Source organism: Quercus suber, unplaced genomic scaffold (assembly GCF_002906115.3).
Source record: "Quercus suber isolate HL8 unplaced genomic scaffold, Cork oak 2.0 scaffold_107, whole genome shotgun sequence".
Lineage (NCBI taxonomy): Eukaryota > Viridiplantae > Streptophyta > Magnoliopsida > Fagales > Fagaceae > Quercus > Quercus suber.
The window spans coordinates 704078-731473 of NW_027069572.1; the positions used below are offsets into that span (position 1 = coordinate 704078).

The 27396-nt window shown below is 34.3% G+C and overlaps 2 protein-coding genes across 3 annotated transcripts; both read left to right on the plus strand.

Annotated features, from left to right (window-relative positions):
* LOC112032843 (sulfate transporter 1.3) lies at window positions 1-27093 on the plus strand. Of its 2 annotated transcripts, none has more exons than XM_065775246.1 (15): window positions 1-255; window positions 566-722; window positions 4526-4842; window positions 4945-4993; window positions 5100-5307; window positions 5586-5760; window positions 5877-5942; window positions 11786-11899; window positions 11996-12112; window positions 12196-12322; window positions 12432-12718; window positions 12828-13018; window positions 13485-13570; window positions 13658-13734; window positions 14341-14499. In XM_065775246.1, the coding sequence occupies exons 3-15, from the start codon at window positions 4546-4548 to the stop codon at window positions 14482-14484; spliced, it is 1938 nt and encodes a 645-aa protein (XP_065631318.1). In that variant the 5' UTR covers window positions 1-255; window positions 566-722; window positions 4526-4545; the 3' UTR covers window positions 14485-14499. The 2 variants fall into 2 exon arrangements, with proteins under 2 accessions (XP_065631318.1, XP_065631319.1); XM_065775247.1 differs by lacking the exons at window positions 13485-13570; window positions 13658-13734; window positions 14341-14499 and adding exons at window positions 25818-25903; window positions 25991-26067; window positions 26674-27093 and having other exon boundaries at window positions 3-255.
* On the plus strand, window positions 24462-25435 carry LOC136068269 (sulfate transporter 1.3-like). Its single transcript, XM_065775204.1, has 3 exons — window positions 24462-24985; window positions 25088-25136; window positions 25242-25435. Exons 1-3 carry the CDS (start codon window positions 24665-24667, stop codon window positions 25433-25435), a joined length of 564 nt encoding a protein of 187 aa, XP_065631276.1. The 5' UTR covers window positions 24462-24664.
* Window positions 27094-27396: the final 303 nt, after the last annotated feature.

Below are 27396 nucleotides of genomic sequence, written 5' to 3' on the forward strand. Positions count from 1 at the left end.
AGCAAAAAACTAATTCTCTTAAGCTGAAAACACACACACACACTCAGATGTCAAATATATATATGTTTGCCTATAAAATTGTAATGAAGCCTTGCTAATCTCTTCTCTTTGTTTTCGTTCTTTTATCCAACAGCAAAGGCACTCTTTTTCTTAGCTCTATGGAGTTCTTCTAATTAAAGAGAACCCTTTACCTCTTCTCTCTTATGAAAGGGTTTGCAGAGGCAGTAAGCGTAACACCGATGCAGAGGACCACAGGTATGCAACGTGGTGTTACTAATATTTACTATGTTATTGGATTTATTTTTTTAACAAATTCATTATTGGATTAAATTATCTTGTTATATCTTTTACATGCATCTAAAATATTAAGATAAAAAAAATACAGATTATAAATTTATGGACTAATAATTAAATAACAACAAATTGATACAAAATATTTATAATCTGTGAAATTTGATCCTCTCTCTCTCTCTCTCTCTCTCTCTCTATATATATATATATATATATTTATAATATGGAGAACCTGTTTTAACGTTTTCTTTTTGTTTCTAAACTCTCATTTCAGCTTAGTGTATAAAATGAGAAAAAGATTCACAAAGTATGGCTAAAAGGAGCCCTTGTTTGTATCTATACGCATCATCCAACCCTCTCAACCTCTCCGTCTTGGGACAATCAGTTGGAAAAGGCGACAGAAGAATTGGCACTGGAGTCTCCTATTACAGGTACGTGTTGTATTAATTTATTATTTAGTTGTTGAAATATATTACTTGGAAGTTTCTCTTCTTTGAAAAGATGATGCTGGATCAATTTTTTTATATCAGAGAAGAATTATAAAATAAGTATAGGAATTAGGAAAAATAACTCAAGGAAAGGGACTCACTTAAAGCTACAACTCACCCAACTTATTAAAGAACCCCTAACTCTTTCAATTCACTCTCCTCTTGTTCACTCACTTGTAACATTCACTCTCTCTCTCTCTCTCTCTCTCTATATATAGAAGACTTGTCCATCCTTTGTGAAACATGGTTGAAATTAAACTGTTAGCGTCAGCTTTCATTCTAATCTGTTTGGAAGAATCAGAATTGCACAAGAGTACGTATACTTCAATTTGATGCTAAAGCACATGTTCACACAATTCAATTGAGATACAAGTTAAGAGGCTCATATCATATGGCACAGATTTGATATATAAGCAAAAGTTAACAATTCCTAGCCCAAATCAACGTTTTCCCAATAACGATGATCGATAGCTTTTTATCAACACAATTCCTAACCCAAATCAATGTTTGCCCAAACAATTACATCAGGAAGCCCAAGCCCAAGAATAGGCCCAACAACGTTTAATTTTTAGTTCTTTATGAATGTGATAAAACTACATTAAAACAAACCAAATCCAATACAAGCAGCATAAGCTAGCAGAGCTCAGCACAGCCATAAGACAATTTATCAAAACCGTGCGAGTGCGAGAGTGTGTTTGTAGGCATGGCTTAAGCATAAGCATGTTTTGAATTTGGGAACGAGTGTGTTTGTGCGTGTGCTACGTGTGAATAGGAAGGCGTGTGCAAATGTAGGGGGCATGGCTTAAAGGCTTTTAGAGCAAGCACAGATACTGCAAAAGTGTTGGGGCGTGGCTTAAGCATGCTGTGAGTTTGGGACTATATTTACGTGTCATTAGAAAATTAGTAATCAACCAAAACCAAGAGAGATTATAGTGACGATCAGAAGATTGTTAGAATGATTCTTTGGTAATGGAATTGTTCTATTTTTCGTTTATATTTTAATTTATAGATAGATGGTCATGAACAACCTAGTGACTCCCACATAATAAGACTGTCTGTGAATTCTGGGAAATCAAATTCCAAACTGTCTGTGATAATACCTCTCTCTTTTCCCACATACATGACCTGTCGTGCCGCAAATGAGCAAATAAAAAAAAAATGAAAAATATTATTGTAAATTACAATTTAGTATGATTTTCGTAAATATTACTATATGTTTTTTTTGGTAGATATATTAGTATATGTTATCTGCTTAGTAATTTAAAATTAAATGAATTCTTCTACTAGTTTTACGGGGAGAGATTCAACGCTTTTAGGTTCAATGAATTTGGACGTAATTTGTTTTCCTCCTTTCTATTTCTCTTTCATGTTTGACATTGTTTATTGGTTTCTTAAGAAATAATAATAATAAATTAAAATTTTTTATTGAGCTGAATATATATATATATATATATATGAGAATACAATGCGGAGATACGGTGGCGCTCGATATGAGGACGTCTTTCGAGTTTGCTTGTTTCATTATTTTAAAGTTTAATAACTTAATTTATTCACTATATATAAAAAAATTATGGTCTTGTGGCTATTTGACTTATTTTTTTATACTTTCTGCTTACAACTATGTCTGGATTGGTTTTGACAATGATGGAACCCATCACGGCATCACCACCATACTCGTCATTTTAGACTGTGAAAGACCAAGTTGGACTTTTAATTTAACCCTAGAAAAATAAGAACGAGAAGACCAACTTGGATATATAGAGTTTACATTGAGAGAGATTCCCTAGAGAATATTCATTTGAATGCAAGTGGAAAAAAAATGTTGATATTTCGACAGTTTTTTCACACGTTCAGATATCTCAAGTTGCTTTCAATGGGTTCTTAGTTAACTGGACAATAAAACTTTCTTTATACTACTCCACGCAAATGAGTGAGTTATAAATAAAGAAGAAAAGCAAATGTTATCCACGCAAAGTAGTATTGTAGAAAAAGAAAAGACTGAACTACTACTCAATGTAATTTTTGTGTTACTCTTTTATACTTCTGCTTTTCACATCTATTTCAGTATCTTTAACAAATTAGACACCTACAAAAACTACTACGATCAATTGAGGTTCGTTGTAGTGTGTATTCCTTTCATTCTGCTCAGAATAAATTGTTAGTTCTTATGATGATAAGAATATATACACGTGACGTTGCATGTTGCGGGGCCTTAGAGAAAATAGGCATTTGATATGGAAAAAAAATCTAACGCAAGTAGAGAGATTGCTCTAGAAGCTATGGCTCTAATGCCATGTAGAAAGTGAGCAAGACCAAATTAATATTCACAATGCTGTGACTAGGATACTTGTCCTACAAATACATGGTTCAGTAGGTTTTTTTCTTACTATTTAAATATATTGTAGCTAGGCTTCAAATATAATTCAGATTAATAAAATTCAGATTTTGTGTACTCCTATCTAAGAGAATATCGTGTTATATATATATATATATATTCTTTAAAGGGGAACAAAAAAAAAAAAAAAAAGGCTTTGTATACTTCATATCCGTGACAGCTAGATGCTCATATCTGAAGCTAAATAATAATAAAATAAAATAAAAAAGTTTAAGCTTGCCTATATATATAAAGCAATAAGAGAACTTCCCTGTATCTTGTACTTCCATCTTTATCTATCGGCTTAACTCAGCCTTACTTTCCATAGTTAGTAACCATTGACTTGTTACAATTTGCTTCTGTTGAATAAAAATCATTTTTAGCAGTAGCTTCTGAGTTCTAATCAATTTCTCTGCTCCATTGTTTTAATATAGGTTTGATATACATATATATTAGGGCTAACTAGTTTCTTGCTCCTATGAGCGGGCGTGTTACTTGTTTATTTGTTTAGACCCCTTGAAAACAGATTATTTAACCTAATGAATCAGCTAAATAGTTACTTAGGTTAATTATGAGATCTAGGTTAAACAGTAATAGATTATATCATGTAGTGCAGAAAAATAAATAAGATAACGATATAATGATCTAGAGAAACTAATGAAACCAACTGTTTCAAGGTAAAATCTTGAGGAAGATTTGATCTAACCATCTTCAAGGTAAAACAAATCTACTATGATAAAATGAAATATTACAATAAATCTAAACCATAAATCTAAAGTTACCTCTTGTAGAACTTACTAACACGACCACTTGCAGCTCTGACTCCACAGACTCTTCTACCTTGGATTTACTAAACCCAAACTCCCACGTTTGTGACTTTAAGATCTCACTCAAAGATTTAGCAACACAAACTCTCCAGTTTGTGACTCCAAAACTATCATTGAAGATTTAAATTATTAACTATGTATGATCTTGTTGCAACAATTTCAGATCTACCGGTTCTGAAGGTATGAGAATGATTTCCAGTAGTGACTTTGAAAAGAGAAGGCACAACACCTTTTAGATCTCACAAGAACATTTCCAAAGACTCAACAAAACGTGCCTTAGGGTTTCCTTTAAATATTATGTGAAATAGATCTGAAACTCTAATAACTTATTAGGCTTAATGAGTAGTGGGTCGAAACTAAAATTTGCAAAACTTGCATCTCGATCGATCGAACTTGGCATGTTTTGAATTCTTGAATTGCAACTTTTTTTTTCTTGTATTCTAACTTGCAGTACCTTGAGCATTGTCTAATATATCCTATAGACTCTAAAATCTATACCTAGACAAGTTTGTACTCATGGTTTGCCAATTGTTCAAAACTATTAGAACCTAACATTACTCACGAGATGGAGATTGGGAGTGGCCCTTCATCGCGACACCATCCACAACCTTCTTCTCAAATTCACAAGGTGGAAAGGCCTCCTAAGCAAAATGTTCTCACAGAATTTCAATCTGTTATCAAGGAAACTTTCTTCCACGATGAACCCTTACGTGCTTTTCGGGGCCAAAGAAGTCATACAAAGTTTTATCTTGTACTCCAAGCAATTTTCCCGATTCTTGAATGGGCAAGAAGCTACAACCTACAAAAGTTCAGAGGTGACCTGATTGCTGGACTCACCATAGCTAGCCTGTGTGTCCCTCAGGTGAGTGAAAAATATTTGCATAAAATAAAATAAGCTTAGCTAAATATATTTATTAATTTCCAGTTTCCATTTCTAATGATGCTCAAATATTTTTCCTACTAGGATATTGCATATGCAAAGCTAGCAAATCTTGATCCCCAATATGGATTATGTGAGTTTCCTTGTTTCACATAAACATCCTCGGTTTTTTTTTTGCTACAATATGTTCTACTTTATTAATCAATAATTAATGCTGTTTGTTGTTGACTTTTCTCTAGACTCTAGCTGTGTTCCACCTCTTATTTATGCCTTCATGGGTAGCTCCAGAGATATTGCCATAGGACCAGTGGCCGTGGTGTCTCTTTTGATTGGAACTATGGCGCAGAATGAGATTGATCCAAAGAAAAATGCTCTTGCTTATAGGCGTCTTGTATTCACTGCTACCTTTTTTGCTGGAGTCACTCAATTTGCACTTGGTTTTTTCAGGTAGATTATTATTTTTTAGCTGTTTTTTTTTTTTTGGTTAAGTAATTTTTAGCTGTTGTTCATTGACAATTCAGCATTAGACTTTTTAGATAGCTATATCAGGTGGAAAATGCTAAAAAATACTCCATAATTTGACTTTTATAAATATGATTGGTAGATTTTAATAATATAATAAATGAATGGTTAAATTACTTTTTGTTATGCAATAAAACTTATAGTGTCCCTAACATGCATCAATCATATGAAAATTAAAATGATGGCTTGACCATTGCATGCAGATTGGGTTTGTTAATTGACTTTCTGTCTCATGCTGCCATTGTTGGATTCATGGGTGGGGCTGCCATTACTATAGGCCTTCAACAGCTCAAAGGTCTTCTTGGTATAACAAACTTCACAAAGAACACTGACATTATTTCGGTGATGCATTCAGTTTTTGGCACAGTACATCATGGGGTAAAGAGTTTGTAACGTTATATTTCTTTTTTCTCTTCATCAAATGATGTCAATGTTTATTATGGGTAGGAAAATCCCATGAGTGAGTGTGAATGACTTTCTAACTTATTGTACAGTGGAACTGGCAGACCATAGTAATTGGGTTGTCATTCTTGGCCTTCCTTTGGCTCACCAAGTACACCGTAAGTATCTTATTTTTAATAAAAATACTATGTTTCACTTTATACTCTCTCAACTATAACGATTTATTTTTTTAATTTTCATTTTATCTACTTCATAAAGAAAAATAAAAAATAAAAAATCTTTGGTGGAGTTGTTGAAGATGACTTAAATGACAGCAGCAACAAAAGCAACAGAAATAAGCAAAACGACAATGGAAATAAAGGGTGTAAATATAAAACGGCAAGGAAGAAAGGAAAAGAAAAATGCACCGTTTCACTTAAGCATTAGTTGTAGCAGTTAGTTACAGTTTTGCCACTTGTCATTAGTTGATTGGTTGATGTTTTAAGTAGTTAGTTAATATTTTTGGGCACCATGTTTAGCCTCTGTTTTCCGTGTATGTATACAAAGTTTGTAGCTAATTATTCATTAACTGCTTATAATAAATTGATAAGCAAATACAGAGTTGTTTTCTCTCAAAGCAAGTTCTTGCATTTCCCTTTTGCATTTTCTCATTTTACATGGTATCAGAGCGATTTTCTTTCATTTTCTCACCAACCAAACAAAGTTTTTCTTTCTAAATTTGATCTCTTAGTCTCTGATGGCTTCAGATTCCTCAAGTGCATCTTCTTCTTCTACACCAACTGGCAGTGCTGCGATAGCAGATGAATATGCTAACAATCCGTACTTCTTACTAGCAAATGAAAATCTTGGTTTGATTCTCACATCTTAGCCTCTTACTGGTCCTGAGAACTACATAACCTGGGCGAGATCTATGTTTCTGGCTTTAAGTTCCAGAAACAAGTTTGGATTTGTTAATGGTTCGATCTCAGAACCAAATCCAACTTCACCTTTGATCAATTCTTGGAACAGGTAAAACACTACGATCCTTTCATGGCTAACCAATTCTCTCAGTCCTGACCTCAAGGCTAGTGTTATGTACATCAATTCTATGAAAGATTTGTGGATTGATCTCAAGAATAAGCTTTCTCAAGATAATACGCCAAGATTGTTTGAGTTGCAGAAGGAGATTTCACATTTGGCTCAAAGATCACTCTCAGTGAGTTCCTATTTTACCAAATTCAAGACCTTGTGGGATGAGTTTGTGAATAATCAACATTTCACTTTTTGTAGCTGTGCTTGTGTTTGTGGTTCTAAGTCATCTCAATTAGATGCACAACACAAAGAACACGTTTTTCATTTTTTAATGGGGTTGAATGATAGCTATGGCAATCTGATTGGACAAATCTTGCTTATTGAACCTTTTCCTTCTCTTAGCAAAGTGTGTTCTTTAGTTTTGCAAGAAGAGAAAATGAGGAATATAGGAAATACTGTTAATGTGATTCAGCAATTGGATGCTGTGGCAATGTATGTGAATAACAATAGGCCATTCAAGGTGCTTAAGGTCAGAATAAAGGTGGTGAGAAAGGAAGGAAAGAAAGGCCAGTTTGTACCTATTGTGGTTTTACAAGACATATAGCAAATAGGTGCTATAAACTCCATGGATACCTTCCTAGTTATAAGCCTAAAGGAGGTAATAGGTCAATGGTTAATCAAGTTTCAGGTCCTTTTGGGTTTGTTGCCAATAACATTGGTTATCCAATATTTTGCCCACTCAAGGAGTCCAATTTGATGGTATGATTAAGAATTTGGTCAATGCTTCTTTTGGTGCTCAAACTGGTTTCCAGAATGGTGTTGGAAATACACCCTTTAGCATTGCACATGGTGCACCTGGCAATCTTGTTGGTGGTCCTTTTCTGCAGCAAAATCCTTCCTACTGTCAGCCTCAATGTCCCATTTCTCCAACTCAATGTGAACAATTGCTCTCTTTTCTCAAAGGGTATGCAGGTTCAGGTTCAAGTTTTGGCACTCAAACCAGCCATGTTGCTTCTGTCATAACACCCAATGCCATTTCAGCTTTACCACAGACATCATCATCATCATTAACTTCTAGTTCTTCTAATTTCTCAAGTAATCCCTTTTGGATCCCTCCTAATTTTTCTCATTTTGTGTTTTCTGCTCAAGTAGTTGATAAGACTATTTTTAAATCTAATTCTTGGATTATAGACACTGGTGCAACTGATCATATGGTCCATTTAGTGTCTCAATTCACTCTTATCACTTCCATTGTTAACACTTATGTCTATTTGCCAAATGGGGATCAAGCCTTAGTCACACATGTGGGGCCTGTGCATATTTCCTCTACTCTTGTTTTAAAAGATGTGTTGTGTGTTCCATCTTTTGGTTTTAAGCTGATTTCAGTTAACAAACTTACCAAAACCTTGTTTTGTTGTCTCATTTTCCTTGGCAATTGTTGCTTCATTCAGGACCTTGCTCAATGGAACATGATTGGTCAGGGTAAAGAGAGCAATGGCTTGTATCTATTGTATTCTTCACATCAACAAAGGTCTACTGCTCTCATTACCACTACCAGTACCAGCCCTTTTTCAAGCACAGAATTGTGGCACAATAGATTAGGACATCCTTCATTTTCAAAACTTCAATTGTTAAAGGGTGTTGTAAACATTGATGCTTTTAATAAAACTACATGTTGTGATGTTTGTCATTTTTCAAAACAAAAGAGGCTTCCTTTTCCTATAAGTACTCATATTTCTTCTACTCCTTTTGACTTGATTCATTGTGATCTTTGGGGTCCTTTTGCCACTTGTACTGTTGAATGTTACAAGTATTTTTTAACCATTGTGGATGACTTTTCTAGGTGTACTTGGGTATATTTGCTCAAGCTTAAGTCAAAAACTTAGTTTGTTATCTCAATTTTGCTAATATGGTCAAAACTCAATTCAACAAATCCATTAAGACAATTGAAAGTGATAATGGGACTGAATTTTATCTCAAAGATTTTTTTTCACTCTAATGGCATTTTGCTTCAACTGTCTTGTGTTTATACTCCTCAACAAAATGCAATTATTGAGAGGAAGCATCAACACATTCTTAATGGCTAGAGCATTAAAATTTCAATCTTAAGTACCCTTATGTTTTTGGGGTGATTGCATCCTCACTGCTATTCATTTGATTAATAGGGTTCCTTCTAAGTCTTTGGATAATAAAACACCTTATGAAATGCTTTTTCATTCTCCACCTTCTTATACACATCTTAGATGTTTTGGTTATTTGTGTTTTATCTCTGCCTCATCTTCTCACAAACACAAATTTGCACCTAGGTCTAGAAAATGTGTGTTTTTGGGCTATCCTCATAGCATAAAAGGCTACAAAGTGTTAGATCTTGCTACCAATTCTGTCTACATTTCTAGAGACATTGTGTTTTATGAGTCTATTTTTCCTTATGCTTCTACTTCATCTCCTTCCACTTCTTATTTGACTGATTTTGTTTTTCCTCATGTTAGTTCTAATTCTTCTTGTATTTTTGATTGTCCTTCTTTGACTACTCTTGCTCATTCTATTCCAAATTCTACTCCCATTCCAGATTCTAATTTAGTTGTTTCACACTCTGATTCTGTTGCATTAGACCCTACTCCTCATTCTTCTCTTCCTGATTCTAATTCTTTAGAACCTACTACCCGTGCTTCCATTACTGATCTTGTCCATGTTACTAATCTTGATTTAGATATCACACCCATTACTCAGCCTGTCCAACCTCTTTTAAGAAGGTCTACTAGACCTCATGTGCCTCCTTCTTACTTATCAGATTATTCTTGTAAGACTGTTGTTAGTGCCAAACCTCAATTTGGTCTGCCTTATGCTCTTTCTGATTTCTTGAGCTATTCTCACTTGGGTTCAAGTTTTAAATCTTTTGTTCTAGCAGTCAATGCTACTCCTTCAGAGACTGTTTCCTTTCATCAGGCTGTTCAATTTCCTGAGTGGAGGGCTGCTATGGACAAAGAGATTGAAGCTTTGGAAGTGAACAATACCTGATCTTTAGCCCTTTTACCTCTTGGCAAGACTACCATAGGCTGTAAGTGGGTTTATAGGATCAAATACTTACCTGATGGCTCTTTTGAAAGGTATAAAGCTAGATTTGTTGCTAAGGGCTTCACTCAGAAACTTGGTCTAGACTACTCTGAAACATTTTTCCTAGTTGCTAAGTTTGTTATTGTTAGGATTGTGCTTTCCTTGGCTGCTATGAAAGGGTGGTTTTTGCACCAAATGGATGTAAACAATGCATTCTTATATGGTGATTTAGTGGAAGATGTTTACATGTCTCTCCCACCTAGTTTTCACAGCAAGGGAGAGGGTTTAGTATGCAAGTTGAACAAAAGTCTCTATGGTCTCAAACAAGTTTCAAGACAATGGTTTGCAAAATTTTCAACTACCATATTGCAAATGGGGTTTGTGCAGTCAAAATCAGATTACTCCATGTTCATACATTCACAAGGAGCTTCTTTTACTGTTCTTTTGGTTTATGTTGATGACATCTTGCTAGTTGGAAATGATCCTGCTTGTGTTATTGCCTTAAAGAAGTTTCTTGATGATCAATTTGGTTTGAAGGACCTTGGTTCATTAAGGTATTTCTTGGGCTTGGAAGTAGCTAGAATTGATGCAAGCATTATTTTAACACAGAGAAAATATGCCTTAGAAATATTGCAAGTCATATGTTTCATAGGGTGTAAACCAATCCAGTTTCCTATGGAATAAAAAACCTTAAATTGTCTAAGTATGAGGGAGCACCGCTTGCTAAACCAGGAATGTACAGAAGACTTATAGGAAGATTATTGTACTTAACTTTGACAAAGCCTGACATAACATATACTGTACACAGACTGAGTCAATTCGTATCACAGAGTTGCATATTAAAGTCTTCTATGATGATGATTGGGCTGGATGCCCTGATACTCGTAGGTCTCTCACAAGATATGCAGTGTATTTGGGGGATTCTTTAATATCTTGGAGGTCTAAGAAACAAGTAGTGTTTAGATCTTTTGCAGAAGCTGAGTACTGGGCAATGGCTAGTGTAGCCTACGAGATTACTTGGGTAATGCAGCTACTTAAGGACTTGAAAATTGATCATCACAAACCTATTATGTTATTTTGTGATAACTAGGCAGCTTTGTACATAGCTGCTAACCCGATTTTCCATGAACGAACCAAACATATAAAAGTTGATTGTCATTTGGTTAGGGATAAGCAGGCAGCTTTGTACATAGCTGCTAACCCGGTTTTCCATGAACGAACCAAACATATAAAAGTTGATTGTCATTTGGTTAGGGACAAGATCTTAGAGGGTAAAATCAAAACTTTTCATATAACAACCAATTCCCAAGTTGCTAACATTTTCACTAAGGCTCTGGGCATGGCAGCACTTACAAGACTCTCAAGTAAACTGGGTTTAAAGCATATATTCCAGCCAAAGCCTCTAAAGGAAAATAGCTCAGTTCAAGTCACAGAGTCTGAGACACTGGACTTGAGGGGGAGTGTTGAAGATGACTTAAACGACAGCAGCAACAGAAGAAACAAAAATAAGCAAAACGACAGTGGAAATAAAGGTTATAAATATAAAACGGTAAGGAAGAAAGGAAAAGAAAAACGCATTGTTTCACTTAAGCATTAGTTGTAGCAGTTAGTTACAGTTTTGCCACTTGTCATTAGTTGATTGGTTGATGTTTTAAGTAGCTAATTAATATTTTTGGGCACCATGTTTAGCCCCTATTTTCCGTGTATATATACAGAGTTTGTAGCTAATTATTCATTAACTGCTTATAACAAATTGATAAGCAAATACAGAGTTGTTTTCTCTCAAAGCAAGTTCTCGCATTTCCCTTTTGCATTTTCTCATTTTACAAGAGTATAAACTAGAATACTATGTGGAGAGGATTCTTATTCTTCAATTCCTATGTTACCTAAATTAAATCATTTTCATTGTTATTGACTTTCTTTGATATTGGCACAGGCCAAAAAATACCCCAAATTATTTTGGGTATCTGCTATTGCTCCATTGACCTCTGTCATAGTAGCCACATTTTGTGTATATATTACCCGTGCTGATAAGGAAGGTGTAGCAATTGTAAGTGCTCTCAATTTTTATCATTTTGATTTTGTGTTTAGCTTGCCTGAAAAAGGATTTGGCAAGTTCACATTGCGGTTTATTTTACTGTGTCAGGTGAACCGTATAGAAAGGGGCATAAACCCGTCATCTGCTCATGAAATCTATTGGACTGGAGATTTATTTCTCAAAGGTTTTAAGATCGGTGTGGTAGCAGGTTTAATAGCATTGACGGTAAGCTAATTTCTTTACAAGCATTAAGAGAACTCAGCCTAATAATACTCTCCAATATTAAAGCCAAATCTGTTGGATTCTAGGAAGCTATAGCGATTGCTAGAACATTTGCTGCTGTGAAGGACTACAATGTGGATGGGAACAAAGAAATGGTGGCAATGGGAACTATGAACATTGTTGGCTCCATGACGTCTTGTTATGTAGCTACAGGTGTAAAAATGTGCTCAAATTGAAATTATATATTTCTGAGCCTCTAAATTTTAATCACAGGTTAATTTCTTTCAACATTTTATTAATCATCTTCGTTGCGTGCATGCAGGATCATTCTCTCGCTCTGCAGTAAATTTCATGGCTGGCTGCAACACAGCAGTTGCCAACATTGTGATGTCTTGTGTTGTTCTTCTAACATTGGAACTCATCACACCATTGTTTAAGTACACCCCAAATGCTGTACTTGCTTCTATCATTATTGCAGCGGTGTTTCCCCTAGTTGACATTCCAGCTGCGATACTACTATGGAAGATTGATAAATTCGATTTTCTTGCTTGTATGGGAGCCTTCTTTGGTGTGGTCTTTAAAAGTGTGGAGATAGGCCTTTTAATTGCGGTATGTAAGGGCTCAACAAAAGTTGTGTTTGAATTAACATACTCAAACCCATTTTGAGTGTTTCATCTTTTGCTTTTCTCACTAAAAATTCTTATTTTTGTTATGATAGGTGGCTATATCCTTTGCCAAAATCCTCCTACAAGTTACAAGGCCACGGACTGCAGTACTCGGGAGGCTCCCAGGGACTCTTGTTTACAGGAATGTGAAGCAATATCCTAATGCAACAACTGTTTCTGGAATTATGATTATTCGAGTTGATTCTGCAATCTACTTTTCGAACTCCAACTATATTAAGGAGAGGTATTTTGAGACTCTCTCTATCTATAAAAAACTAACAGCCCGAATTTTTTTTTTTTTTTTTTTCCAAATCAAAATTGTTTAGATTAAGGGGTTCATTTTTAAAAAATTAACATAAAGAAGATCAATTGTGGAGGGCATGGCCCCCTCCCGCCAAAAAAAAGGATCTTACCATTCCACTACATGCAATCAAAACATAAGATATATATTAACTCCTCCTGCCCACATGTGAGCATAATAAACAATTTCCTAGGCATGTAGGGTTTTTATGTATGTTATGATCCGGAATTTTTCATGGAAGTTTTGTGATAATTTCTACATATGATAAGGAATATTTAGCAAACATAAGAACCTCCAAAAACATGGAAAGGGAAAAAAAAATTGGCCTAGTTTTGTTCAATGAACTACAATGAAAATTTGAAAGTAAGAACTAGACCAGTTGACAGTTGTTAAATCCAATTTCTTGCAGGATTTTGAGATGGCTAAGCAATGAAGAAGAAGATTTGAAGATAAACAGTCAGCCCAGAATCAAATATCTTATCATTGAAATGTCACGTAAGCAATTTGTTTTGTCATGGTCCTCATGGATTCGGTTCTAATACTTACTAGAGGAATATATTCATATGATTCACAATCTTGCAGCTGTTATTGATATTGACACTAGTGGTATCCATTCCTTCGAAGAGTTACATAAGACACTTCAGAACAGAGATATTAAGGTAAAATTAATTTGAACTCAGAAATTATGTGCCTATTATTTGCTTTCTCAACTGTGTTAATTTAGACATATCTTGATATTTATCCAGGACTTCTACAAGTTTCATATATTATATGTTCGCAAATTGGCATTGGTTTACACCCACTGCATTTTCTTTATCAACACAGAATACTCCAAGTTGAAGCATTAATTATCTAAATTTTGTTAGACAAGTAAACCTAGCCACCTAACATGTACAACACGTTTCACCAAAATTAAATTTCCTTATAATCTAAGTAATTTCAAATTATATGTAACTACCTAGCTGGTTATGGCTACCAATTCATATTTCTTCTAAATAATCCTTAATAAACTTCTTTGATGGAAACCATACCCCATTTAAACACTTTAATTGTAGGGTTTGTCTATTTTCTTTATGTTTTTTTTTTCTTTGTACTAGACTATAATTCTACTCATTAACAGATATGCCGAGAATATTGTAACTCAATTAAATTATATGTTATTATTTTATGAGAAGAATTAGGATTTGAATTTCACTCAGTAGTGTGAAGTTTATTAGAGGACCATAAGTTTTAGTGACAATAATTTGATCATGGTTTTGTAACAGCTTGTTTTAGCAAACCCTGGGGCAATCGTGACCGAAAAGTTGTATGCATCCGAGTTTACAAAAAAGATCGGCGAAGACATGATCTTTCTCACAGTTGCAGATGCTATTGAAATGCTGTCGCCGAGAATTAAAGAACTTCTATAAAATATATTAAAAGTGAGGGTGTTATGAAAGAATGCAAATAGCTAGTTAAGGTGTGAAGCTGGGGTGTTTAAATTTCAACCTGGGACATTAACTCTGTACACTTTCTTTGTGGATTGCACATCATAACTCCCAAGACGTTGCTAGGGATATTAGGCCGTCCACTACCTTGTGATGAGAGTATGTCGATGACTTTACTCTTAGGGTGGATGAGAGTACTAGCCAGTAGGACAACCAATACCCATCAACTAGTAATATTGTTAGTGAAAGTTCAATATGGGTATGAAACACTCTTGAACGTTTAAACCCTCAATTACAAAAATACCAACACAAGCTATATCACAAACAACTTATGTGCGGAAAATGATAAATAGCTTATATCGGAATAGAGACACAATCTAAAGCATAAATAATCACACACACAACTGTAATTAAATGGTAAAGATAAAGGGAAGAGAAATGCAAACACAAGGACAACACTCAATGTATTATCGAAGAGGAAACCGAAGCTCTTGGCATAAAACCTGTCCGCCACCCTCCAAGCAGTCAATAATCTACTAGAAAATGTAGTTGGGATACATGAACAGCAATAGACCCTCCAAGCCTAATCTACCCAGGTACCTAAGCCCTCCAAGCTTCCTGCTCCAACGAGGTTGCGCCAAACCTTTTTCTTTTCTAGCTTACCGGATTCCGCTACTTGACCATAGCATCAACCAATGTATATTAGTTCCTTCCCAAACTGCTTCCCTAAGCACCAAATGAACCTTCTCACAGACGTGGGTGTGGTGAGATAAAGACCTCTCAAGGGTATGACAATAGAGAGGAAGAGAGTAGAGGAATTTGTAGAGTTTCTTTAGATGAAGATTGGGAATGAGACAATCTTGTTTTTCTCTAGGGTTTTCTCTCACAAAATTCTCTCTGGAAGCTCTCTCAATATGATGGGTATAAAGGTGTATATATAGTAGGGTGAGAAGGGAATGCAAAACGTCAGTTTTTGCCAAACAGGGCAAGTTGACGACTTGATCTCGCGACTTGTCCAAGTCGCGAGTTCAAGTCGCGACGTAACGGCCTGGCCAGACTGGAACTTTTGTCCTGTAGCGTGATAGCTGGCGCGACCCTTTGGCTTCCCGGTGTGCCTCTCACGTGCCAGCCTTTGGCGACTTGCCAGTCGCGATCCACCCGTGAGCCTCTGTTTTTCTTGCACACTTTTGAGCTTTTCTTTACATCTTCTCACATACTACCCTTACAATTTTCCCACCTAAATACAGGGTTGCTAAGTGCTAAATTACAAGCAAATTGGTCACGGAATAAAGCCAATTAAATGGTTGATTAAATTCAACCTTACAGTTAGTTTTAGAAAATCATCAATAATCGTGACTGCCATTGTTGTCGCAGTTGTTCGGGCACTCCATTTCAGAGCTCATGTGATAAAAAGGGTTCTCCCTCCACCTGCAACCCTAATAAATTTTATTATTACTTTTTGGTTCAATATGTATGCTGACGAAAAGAGGCGATAAACGTTGAAGAAGAGGAGGCGTAGGAGGTGGGAGTAAAATTACCCATGAAGTTACCAAAGTCGTTGTTGAAAATGTTAATAATAATAGTATTATTATTACTACTCAATGAACTCTTTATCCTTCTACGCAATTTGATAACGAGGAAGTCGATTATGTGAGAAAGGACAGTGCCAATGTCAATAGAGGTAAGAAAAGGAAGAGGAAACCAGTAGAAACGCAATTGTTTGAAGTCAATAATGTAGAGTATAATTGGATTTTTGTACATGAATGTTTTCATTGGAGGAGAGGGGTTGGAAATGTGATTTTAGATTATCATAAATTTGTGAGTGCTAATGTGGGGAAAATTGGATTTTTGTACATGAATGCTTTTGTGGAGGGTGGGGTGGGGTGGGTTATTGGAAATGTGCTTTGAAATAATTGTAAATTTGTGTTTTTATTTGGATGATATTTTAGCATGGAGGGGATTTTTTTGGCATTGGGGGCAATGGCCCCTCTAAAGTATTTGGAAAATTGATTTTTATATATTTGACCCCAAAATATATTGTAATATTTGTCTGACCTTCCTTTTTGCCCAATTGCCATAAGAAAAACTAGAAAAACCTTTAGCCAAAATCTAAAAACCAATATAATAAAGCACAAACCTACATAAGAAATCATAAATCTGGTCTAAACAGCCCAAATACCAACAAAACAATCACAATACCCTGACCATTTTTTAACCAAAATTTTCTTGCTCAATCAAGAGCTCCAACTCAGTCTTCTGTCCACACACCAATAATTACTGCCGCATACGACTCCACACACTAGTCTCTGTCATTGTCCTAGCTCTCTCTTCTCTCCACTAGTATGCAGTATTTGTGACAAAAAATATAACTAGTAGGTATTACTAGTAACTGATATCTCTCAAGAATCAAGTGTAAATGTGTGGCTTGTGGTTATTGTTAGGGGATAATTTTGGATAGTGTCGTAGTGGGGACTAATGAGAAAAGAACACAATTGAAATTGGTATTTTGTTTGACATTTTGTGGTCCTACTCAGTCAATAGAAAATTTGTGTATTTTATGTTCTACAATGAATTATTAGTTTTAATAAAATAATATTTTTGTGACTTTATTGTGTCAATAAATTATTAATATTAAATTTATCGTGATTTGTAGGGCATGTTTTTATTTAGGTTTTTGTTTTGAGGGCTAATTTAGCGGGGGCATGTTGTGGATTTAGATGTGTCTCTAGTATTATTCAAAGAAAATATATACATGAATAATTCATAAGCTAATAATGATGATTTAGTGTTGTCAACCTTTATTATTGGTGTCCTAATTTCTAAAAATCCTAAAATACAATTTTGAAAAATCACTAACAATGAAATTGGTGTTAGCTTATTGTAGTGTATTCTTGGATTGCATCTACAAATATGAAATTATAATGTTAATGAAAGTGATGAAATTCGATAAGCTTACATTAAGATTTCCGACCTAATTTGAAGTCTGGCTTCATCCCTAATGGCTAGCTCCCTACGAACAACACTAATTACTGATGCATAGAAAATCAATGGATCACTCATCCAAACTTGAGCTTACGAAGACCTTTAAAATAAAAACTACTCACTCGAAAAGCACCTGTTTGGTGCTTGCCTAAGCCCATTTAATGCTTAAGTGAGAACTTAGAAAACCCCAAAAGAGTAGTAAGGAATGGAAAATCTTAGGGCTCTCTCATGCATTGCAAATATGGATGCTAGTCCTTTATATAGACATTCTAGACTGACCCTTATCTTAAAAATCTCTTCATTTTCTTTAATGTGAGCATGACGTGGGTTGGGTTGAAATCTTAGGATATGCTCCCATTTCGGATGTTATTGGGTTGGTGGAGAATTAAATCAACACTCTTGCTCTCTGGATTATACGTCTTGACTCTTGAGATGTAGTTGGGGATCATGAGTCATACATCATCTCACGACAAGAGTTTGTTGACAACATTGCTCAGGTGACGGACGAGAGTGGTAGACGATCAATGCCCATCAACTAATAATATTTATTATTTGGATGTTTGAAGAAAAAGAAAGTGAGATGAGAAGTATCCTTGTTTTGGAGTTAAATGCTAATGAAAACTTTGATAACATTACTGGAAGCATTTAGAAATAGTTTAAATTCAATAATGATTTGGTGTAAAACCGCTCTTTGACACCCTTAAATAAAATAATGACACATCGCACGTACAATTTTTTTTTAAATAAAACAATAGATATTAACACAGAGGATTAAAATCTCATTAAAACACTATCCACCAAAATTTCTAGTGAATTTTTTTTTTTAATCCATCTGTTAAAAAACCATCACCAAGAAGCCATTGGAAATTCCTTGAGTAGAAAATGGGAGCTAACGATGCAAGAGAATCTTATTTAGAAAAAATAAATAAATAAATAAATCTGATACAAGACACTAATTTCATATAATTTCAAATTCCATGACAAATTAAATCTAAACTAGCCAGAAACACATCAAAAAAATTAAGAAAGCACACTCGAAAAACAAGGGTAGAAAGATCTAAGAAGGCTTATATTACTTCAAAAACAAGGATAGAAAGTGATTAATTAGATTAATTTTGTTTCATATCTAAATAACATCACATAAGCATGAGCCACACATAAACACCTAAAATGATGACACAGGAAAACCAATAAAATAAACAATTTCAAAGTAAAAATTAGCTTGCAAGGATTTAACCTACAATCCTTAAGATAAACAAATCTACTAGAATAGAATGAAAGTTTACACAATACACTTAACCAAAAATTTATTGCTTCCTCATGTAGTACTTACTAACATAACCACATGTAACTCAAATTCAAAGACTCTTTTATTCTAGAATTTTTACATGTTTCCACACATTTGCTAACGACTCCAAGAACACCTCTCAAAGATTTCTACTAGCAACTTCGATGTAGACTGGATGCAATAACTTCACTTGATCACCTAATCATTTTTATGGACATAGGTCTCTTGCTGATACTTCAAGAGCTAGAGCTTAAAAAATTTCAGATCTTTGTACAATGCATTGCCCTCCTGTATTCTTGGAAAGCGTGCTATAGGGTTGCTTATATAGTGGACTTGAAGTGCTAGTAGCCCTATATCAAACATCTGACAGAAATAGTTCAATATCTATTTGCATGATTCTGGATTGGTCGAGATATATACTTCAACTGATCAAGTTAAGTGAAACTCAGTAGATCGGGCTTATGTCAAAATGTAGTGCAATAGTAGTCTAGTGTATGAAATTCTTAATTCTTTCAAAGCTTGAATCTTGACTCATCTTATTCTTTGACATATTCTCAATACTAAATTAAGACTAATAAAAATTCTACGTGTTACAATTGTTCATGGTTTGTCAACATAAATCTATGAACCTAACATTGTTTTCATTCCTTGTTCACGTTAGTTGACAAACTAGGTTATTTCCTCTAACTACCATTAACTTATTACAAAGCCATGTAGTTTTGTTTAGAAGCAATTTTTATCATGTCTAATTAATGAATATCAAATCCTGCAATATAATACAAGTGGCCCAGTAAAAAAACACAAGCTAAATAAAAACACCAACTCATCGATAACTTAGCAATAACCACACAACCCACATATTTATTACTAGTCCCCAAACCATTCTCATTCCTTTCTTGTAATCTAACTCGAACCAGCCTTCGGACTGCAAAAATCTACCAAATCTAATGCCATAGCCGCCACGGCAAAACTCCACCAAGTATATTTTGAAATCCTTTCTTCTTCTTCTTTTCCCTCTTTTCTTTTCTTGCCTCTCATTGATCTCTACTCAGCGAAAAGCATGAAGATGAAGGTGTTGGTGCTGGTTAGAGCGGTGAGTGGCCAACACCAACAATCAGGTGTAGGGATCATCAATCTCGAGGCAGATTTGGCCCTTGAGATGGATGAGAGTGACACTAACAACAATGCCATTGGTTTCACTATCTTAGCTTCATTCCTCTCTCTCTCTCTCTCTCTCTCTCTCTCTCTCTGTGTGTATATTTGTGTACGTATGTGTTTGGAGGAGGTTAGTGGCTACTGATTGGGTGGCTTTGGTGGGTTTGTTGACACCACTTGATCGATCCATGGTGGCCCTTGATGGGTGAGGGTGAGTTCTGCAGGATGAAGAGAGGCAATGATGAGTGGTGGTTGGTGGTGGGCTAATCTATGACTTTTCAACCTAGGAGTGTACATAGATCGGGTTGAGGAAATTCTTCGACCCAACCCACCATGGTGAGTTAAAAAAATTCAACCTAACTTAACCTATCACAGGAGTTAAATCCAAATTAATTCAACCCATATGAATCGAGTTGAACCCATGAATTGGACAATTTTTATTATTATATAATTGAGCAAAAAAACATATCTCTCTTATCATATGAGTTGATAAACAAAATATATATAAACTAATATTCTAATTCAGTTATAAACAAAATATATCCAACTGAGTTGATAAACAAAATATACATGAATTAGGAGGAAAAATTAAATTAAAAAATTATTAATTATATAATATAGTTTTAAATATATATTAATTATATATTAAATATATATAATATAACATTTAAATATATAGGTAGGTTGGATCGATATAGGTGGGCTATGATTATTATGATCCAAACCCAATCCAACCTGAACCTTGAGCAAAAAATGAGTCTTTCTCGCTTCACCGATAACCTTTGGGCCATATTCCAAGCTCAAAGTCGAGTCTTGGTCTTCGCTTCCTAAATATCATATAAGCAACGAATAAAAACACTTCCAACAATAACTAATAACTTATATTTATCTATCAAAGTAACAAATTGTGATCGATAAGTTTATGCTCCTATCCCTATCAAAATAACAAATGGCCCAAATTTAAGAGGTGAAAATTAGATTTTATTCATAAGATAACTATAGTTTTTTTTTTTTTTTAAAGAATATATCATTCATAGAAAACATAGTGTTATCGACAAGTTTGTATCCCTATCCCACCTTGTGAAGTCAACTAATTTTCTTATTTTGCACCGTCCACTTCGACTACTCCTACTCCCATGGATAAAACATATTTCAGACAAGGTCTTCCATTAATTTCAGCAACAACTAAAAAAAAAGTCTTTATGAAGTAAACATTTTGTTTGTCCCAACAACGAAATAATGAAATCATCCAACCTGCTTGCCAAAATTAGAAAGGCAATACGGCATGTAATGTCGATCGGTATGTGTGACCAAAACCCAGAGAGATCATCGTGACGAGCAGGAGATTGTTAGAACAATTCTATGGTAATGGTATTGTTTTATTTCATGAACATCCTAGCTAGTGACCCCCCATGTAATAAGATTGTCTTTGAATTCTGGGAAATCACATTCCATAATATCTGTGATAATACCTTTCTCTTTTCCCACATACATGGCCTGTTGTCGTGCCGCAAATGAGCAAATAATAAAAAACAGAGAAGATATTATTATAAATTATTTAGTATGATTTTCGTGAATGTTAATATATGTTATCTACTTATAAGTAATAAATGAATTCTTCTACTTCTTTTATGGAGAGAGGAGAGATTCAACGCTTTTAGGTTCAATGAATTTGGACGTAATTTGTTTTCCTCTCTTTCATTTTTGACATTGTTTATTGGTTTCATAAAAATACAAATAAAAAATTACATTTTTTTATTGAGCTGAATATATGTGAATACAGCATGGACGCGCGGTGGCGCACGATCTGAGTAAGTCTTTCGAGTTTGATTGTTTCGTTATTTTAAAGTTTAATAACTTAATTTATTCACTATATATATAAATTTGTGGTCTTGTACGTTGTAGCTATTTGACTTTATTTTTATACTTTCTGCTTACAACTCTCTCTGGATTGGTTTTAAGTTTTGACAATTATGAAATCCATCACCATCATACTTACCATTTTGGCATTTTAGACTGTGAAAGGCCAAGTTGCAAAGGCCAACTTGGATAGAGTCTACATGGAGAGAAATACCCTAGAGAATATTCATTTGATGCAAGTGGAAAAAAAAATGTTGATAATAAACTTTGAACCAAACAAAAACCTGAATTGAGTTAAGTAAAAATAGAGATAGAGATAGAGATATGAGATATGAGTTAGAAGTTTGAGTCATAAAAAATGAGAACTGAATTTTGAGTAATCTTTTAAAAAAAAAATTAAAATTAAAAAGGAGAAATGAGAACTGATATCTTCAAACCAAACAGGCTCTCAGATACCTCAAGCTGCTTTCAATGGGTTCTTAACTGGACAATAAAACTTTCTTTTATACTGTTTCACGCAAACAAGTGAGTTTTAAATAAAGAAGAAAAACAAATGTTATCCACCCAAGTTGTATTGTAGAAAAAGATAAAAGACTGAACTATATAATACTCACAACGTAATGCTATATGTGGGAGATTTATTTATAGGAAACTTAGCCAAATTCTATTTGATTTTAGTAGTACTACTAGAGGGTTACTTGTCCTACAAATACATGCTTATTACAGTTATTTGTTTATCATTAGTCGTTAATTTGTGCGATGCATAAAAAAGTTATTGATCAATGTAAAATTAAAAAAAAATTAAAAATTCCATGCACTTGAGAAACAAAGTACAGGAATACTTTATCCTAAAAAAATAAAAATAAAAAATTGCTTTATACTGCCAACTTCTTCGAGTAACAACAAACACCTCGTTACTTTTGAGGAATTATAACATCACGAATATGGAATTAGACTACGACAAACTATATATCTCTACCATTTAGTCAAATCAGTCATAGTTATTCAATGTCAAGTGTGAAAACATGATATAATAACTCACAAATGAAAATGTCACTTGAAAAATAAATGGATGAGTCTGGAATTTATCCCTTGAAATTAGAAGTTATAAAAAAAATAATTATATCTTTAGTTTTATGTAGGCTTTCAGGTTGAAAAATATGTTATGGGAAAATCTGTTGTAAAGTTTTGGAGAGAAATTCAGAGATATTTAGTAGCCAATTGCCAATTATTCTGGATTATGGGATATTAGATTTTTTGGATTTCTTTCTTATACATTCACGTGCAAAAAGTGGGAAATTTTTATAAGATTTTAAGGCTTTGACAATCCCAGTTTATGAACTTTATCACAAACCAAGCAACTGGCACTACAAAACACGCGGGTCTTCAGTTGCCTTTTTTTAGGCCGCATTTGTAAAAAACCCGGTTACAAATGGGATAAAGCTGCGTTTTAAAAAAACGCATTTTAAAGTAGGCAAAAGAAGTTGTGTTTTAAACATGCAGCTATAGAATATGGGCCTTATGTGCCACCTAAACTCAATAGCCACATTTTTGGGGGTGGAGCTATTTTTGCGTTTAAAAAACGCGGCTATAAGACCTTCCCATTTCATTTTTTTTTTTTTTTTAAATCTTAACTATGGCTGCGTTTTATAGATGCGACTTTAAATTTGGTCTAAAGCCGCGTGTTTAAAACGTGGCTTAAATTTTCCATGGCATAAACTGTAATGTATAAATATTGCAAAATATTCTATTTCATGTCTCTTGCAACTGCGGGGTGAAAAAATAAAGTCTAATATCTAAAGTGGAAATTAAGTCAAAATCTTATGAAAAGAAAATTACCCTTTCATGAGAGCTTGCTAGTTTAGAATGAGTGCTTCTATTGGCTTTTCTGACTTCCTCTCTATAACTGCCTATTTCGTGACCCGACCAATTGACTCTCGCTCCTGCTATCCCTGCACTACCTAAACTCAATCAAATACAATTGTGGGTACCAAAAATGGGCCTTATGTGCCACACCAACCCTCCACTTTTACCTATATCTTCGCATTTAATGTTTTTTTACGATCAACCACTCATTTTCCTTTAAAAAGAGTACTTATAATATATACATACATGCACGCGCGTGCACACATACACACATATATATATATATATATATGTATATATATATATATGTATATATATATATATATGACAAAACTTAAGTACAATACCTTAGATGTTATTCTTTAAGTTCTCCACTCAAAATTGAATCATGTGGTTACTTAACTAAAAAATACACTTTTATCTCATAAGGAAAAATCCACATGACAGATGAAAACCTAAGAAACAACACCTAAATACTGTGTATATAAATATATATATATATATATATTCTTTCAAGGGGAACAAGAATGATAAAGGTACCATAAAAAAGAAACAGAAAGTTAAGAGAAATAATTTGATAATAATAATATTGAGCGACAGTTAAAAACAAATTCAAACATATTATTAAGAGCTTGAAATTAATCGTTAATTGTAGGTTAATTTTTTGAGAAAGTCAACCTTTGTATACATCATATTCGTGATAGCTAGATGCTAAGTAGTTGGTCATAGACTCATATCAGACGAAATAATAAATAAACCAAAAAGCTTAGGCTTGCCTATATATATAAGCAATAAGAACTTCCCTGTATCTTGTACTTCCATCTTTATCTATCAGCTAATTAACTCAGCCTTACTTTCCGTAGTCAGCAACCATTAACTTGTTACAATTTGCTTCCGTTGAATAAAATCATTTTTAGCAGTATTTTCTAAGTTCTATTCAATTTTCTCTGCTCCATTGTTTTAATATAGGTTTGATATACATATACAAGAGCTAACTAGTTTCTGGCTCAAATGAGTGGACGTGTTACTCGCGAGATGGAGATCGGGAGCGGCCCTTCATCGCGACGCCATTCACAACCTTCTTCTCATATTCACAAGGTGGAAAGGCCTCCTCAGCAAAATCTTCTCACTGAATTTCAAACTGTTATCAAGGAAACTTTCTTCCACGATGAACCCTTAAAAGCTTTTCGGGGCCAAAAAGGTCATGCAAGGTTTTTTCTTGTACTCCAAGCTATTTTCCCGATTCTTGAATGGGCAAGAAGCTACAATCTGGAAAAGTTCAGAGGTGACCTGATTGCTGGACTCACCATAGCTAGCCTGTGTGTCCCTCAGGTGAGTGAAAAATATTTCCATAAAACAAAATAAGCTTAGCTAAATATATATATTAATTTTCAGTTTCCATTTCTAATGATGCTCAAATATTTTTCCTACTAGGATATTGCATATGCAAAGCTAGCAAATCTTGATCCCCAATATGGGTTATGTGAGTTTCCATGTTTCTCATAAACATCCTCGGTTTTTTTTTGCTACAATATGTTCTACTTTATTAATCAATAATTAATGTTGTTTGTTGTTAACTTTTCTCTAGACTCTAGCTTTGTTCCACCTCTTATTTATGCCTTCATGGGTAGCTCCAGAGATATTGCCATAGGACCAGTGGCCGTGGTGTCTCTTTTGATTGGAACTATGGCGCAGAATGAGATTGATCCACAGAAAAATGCTCTTGCTTATAGGCAACAGCCCGAATTTTTTTTTTTTTTTTTCCAAATCAAAATTGTTTAGATTAAGGGGTTCATTTTTAAAAAATTAACATAAAGAAGATCAATTGTGGAGGGCATGGCCCCCTCCCGCCAAAAAAAGGATCTTACCATTCCACTACATGCAATCAAAACATAAGATATATATTAACTCCTCCTGCCCACATGTGAGCATAATAAACAATTTCCTAGGCATGTAGGGTTTTTATGTATGTTATGATCCGGAATTTTTCATGGAAGTTTTGTGATAATTTCTACATATGATAAGGAATATTTTAGCAAACATAAGAACCTCCAAAAACATGGTAAGGGAAAAAAATTGGCCTAGTTTTGTTCAATGAACTACAATGAAAATTTGAAAGTAAGAACTAGACCAGTTGACAGTTGTTAAATCCAATTTCTTGCAGGATTTTGAGATGGCTAAGCAATGAAGAAGAAGATTTGAAAATAAACAGTCAGCCCAGAATCAAATATCTCATCATTGAAATGTCACGTAAGCAATTTGTTTTGTCATGGTCCTCATGGATTCGGTTCTAATACTTACTAGAGGAATATATTCATATGATTCACAATCTTGCAGCTGTAATTGATATTGACACTAGTGGTATCCATTCCTTCGAAGAGTTACATAAGACACTTCAGAACAGAGATATTAAGGTAAAATTAATTTGAACTCAGAAATTATGTTTCTATTATTTGCTTTCTCAACTGTGTTAATGTAGACATATCTTGATATTTGTCCAGGACTTCTACAAGTTTCATATATTATATGTTCGCAAATTGGCATTGGTTTACACCCACTGCATTTTCTTTATCAACACAGAATACTCCAAGTTGAAGCATTAATTATCTAAATTTTGTTAGACAAGTAAACCTAGCTACCTAACATGTACAACATGTTTCACCAAAATTAAATTTCCTTATAATCTAATTAATTTCAAATTATATGTAACTACTTAGCTGGTTATGGCTACCAATTCATATTTCTTCTAAATAATCCTTAATAAACTTCTTTGATGGAAACCATACCCATTTAAACACTTTAATTGTAGGGTTTGTTTATTTTCTTTATGCGTTTTTTTTTCTACGTACTAGACTATAGTTCTACTCATTAACAGGGATGCCGAGAATATTGTAACTCAATTAAATTATATGTTATTATTTTATGAGAATAATTAGGATTTGAATTTCACTCATTAGTGTGAAGTTTATTAGAGGACCTTAAGTATTAGTGACAATAATTTGATCATGGTTTTGTAACAGCTTGTTTTAGCAAACCCCGGGGCAATCGTGACCGAAAAGTTGTATGCATCCGAGTTTACAAAAAAGATCGGCGAAGACATGATCTTTCTCACAGTTGCAGATGCTATTGAAATGCTGTCGCCGAGAATTAAAGAACTTCTATAAAATATATTACAAGCGAGGGTGTTATGAAAGAATGCAAATAGCTAGTTAAGGTGTGAAGCTGGGGTGTTTAAATTTCAGCCTGGGACATTAACTCTGTACACTTTCTAGCTATGTGGATTGCACATCATAACTCCCAAGACGTTGCTAGGGATATTAGGCCGTCCACTACCTTGTGATGAGAGTATGTCGATTGCACATCAAAAATTTATTGCTTCCTCATGTAGTACTTATTAACATAACCACATGTAACTCAAATTCAAAGACTCTTTTATTCTAGATTTTTTACATGTTTCCACACATTTGCTAACGACTCCAAGAACACCTCTCAAAGATTTCTACTAGCAACTTCGATGTAGACTGGATGCAATAACTTCACTTGATCACCTAATCATTTTTATGGACATAGGTCTCTTGTTGATACTTCAAGAGAGCTTAAAAAATTTCAGATCTTTGTACAATGCATTGCCCTCCTGTAGTCCTGGAAAGCGTGCTATAGGGTTGCTTATATAGTGGACTTGAAGTGCTAGTAGCCCTATATCAAACATCTGACAGAAATAGTTCAATATCTATTTGCATGAT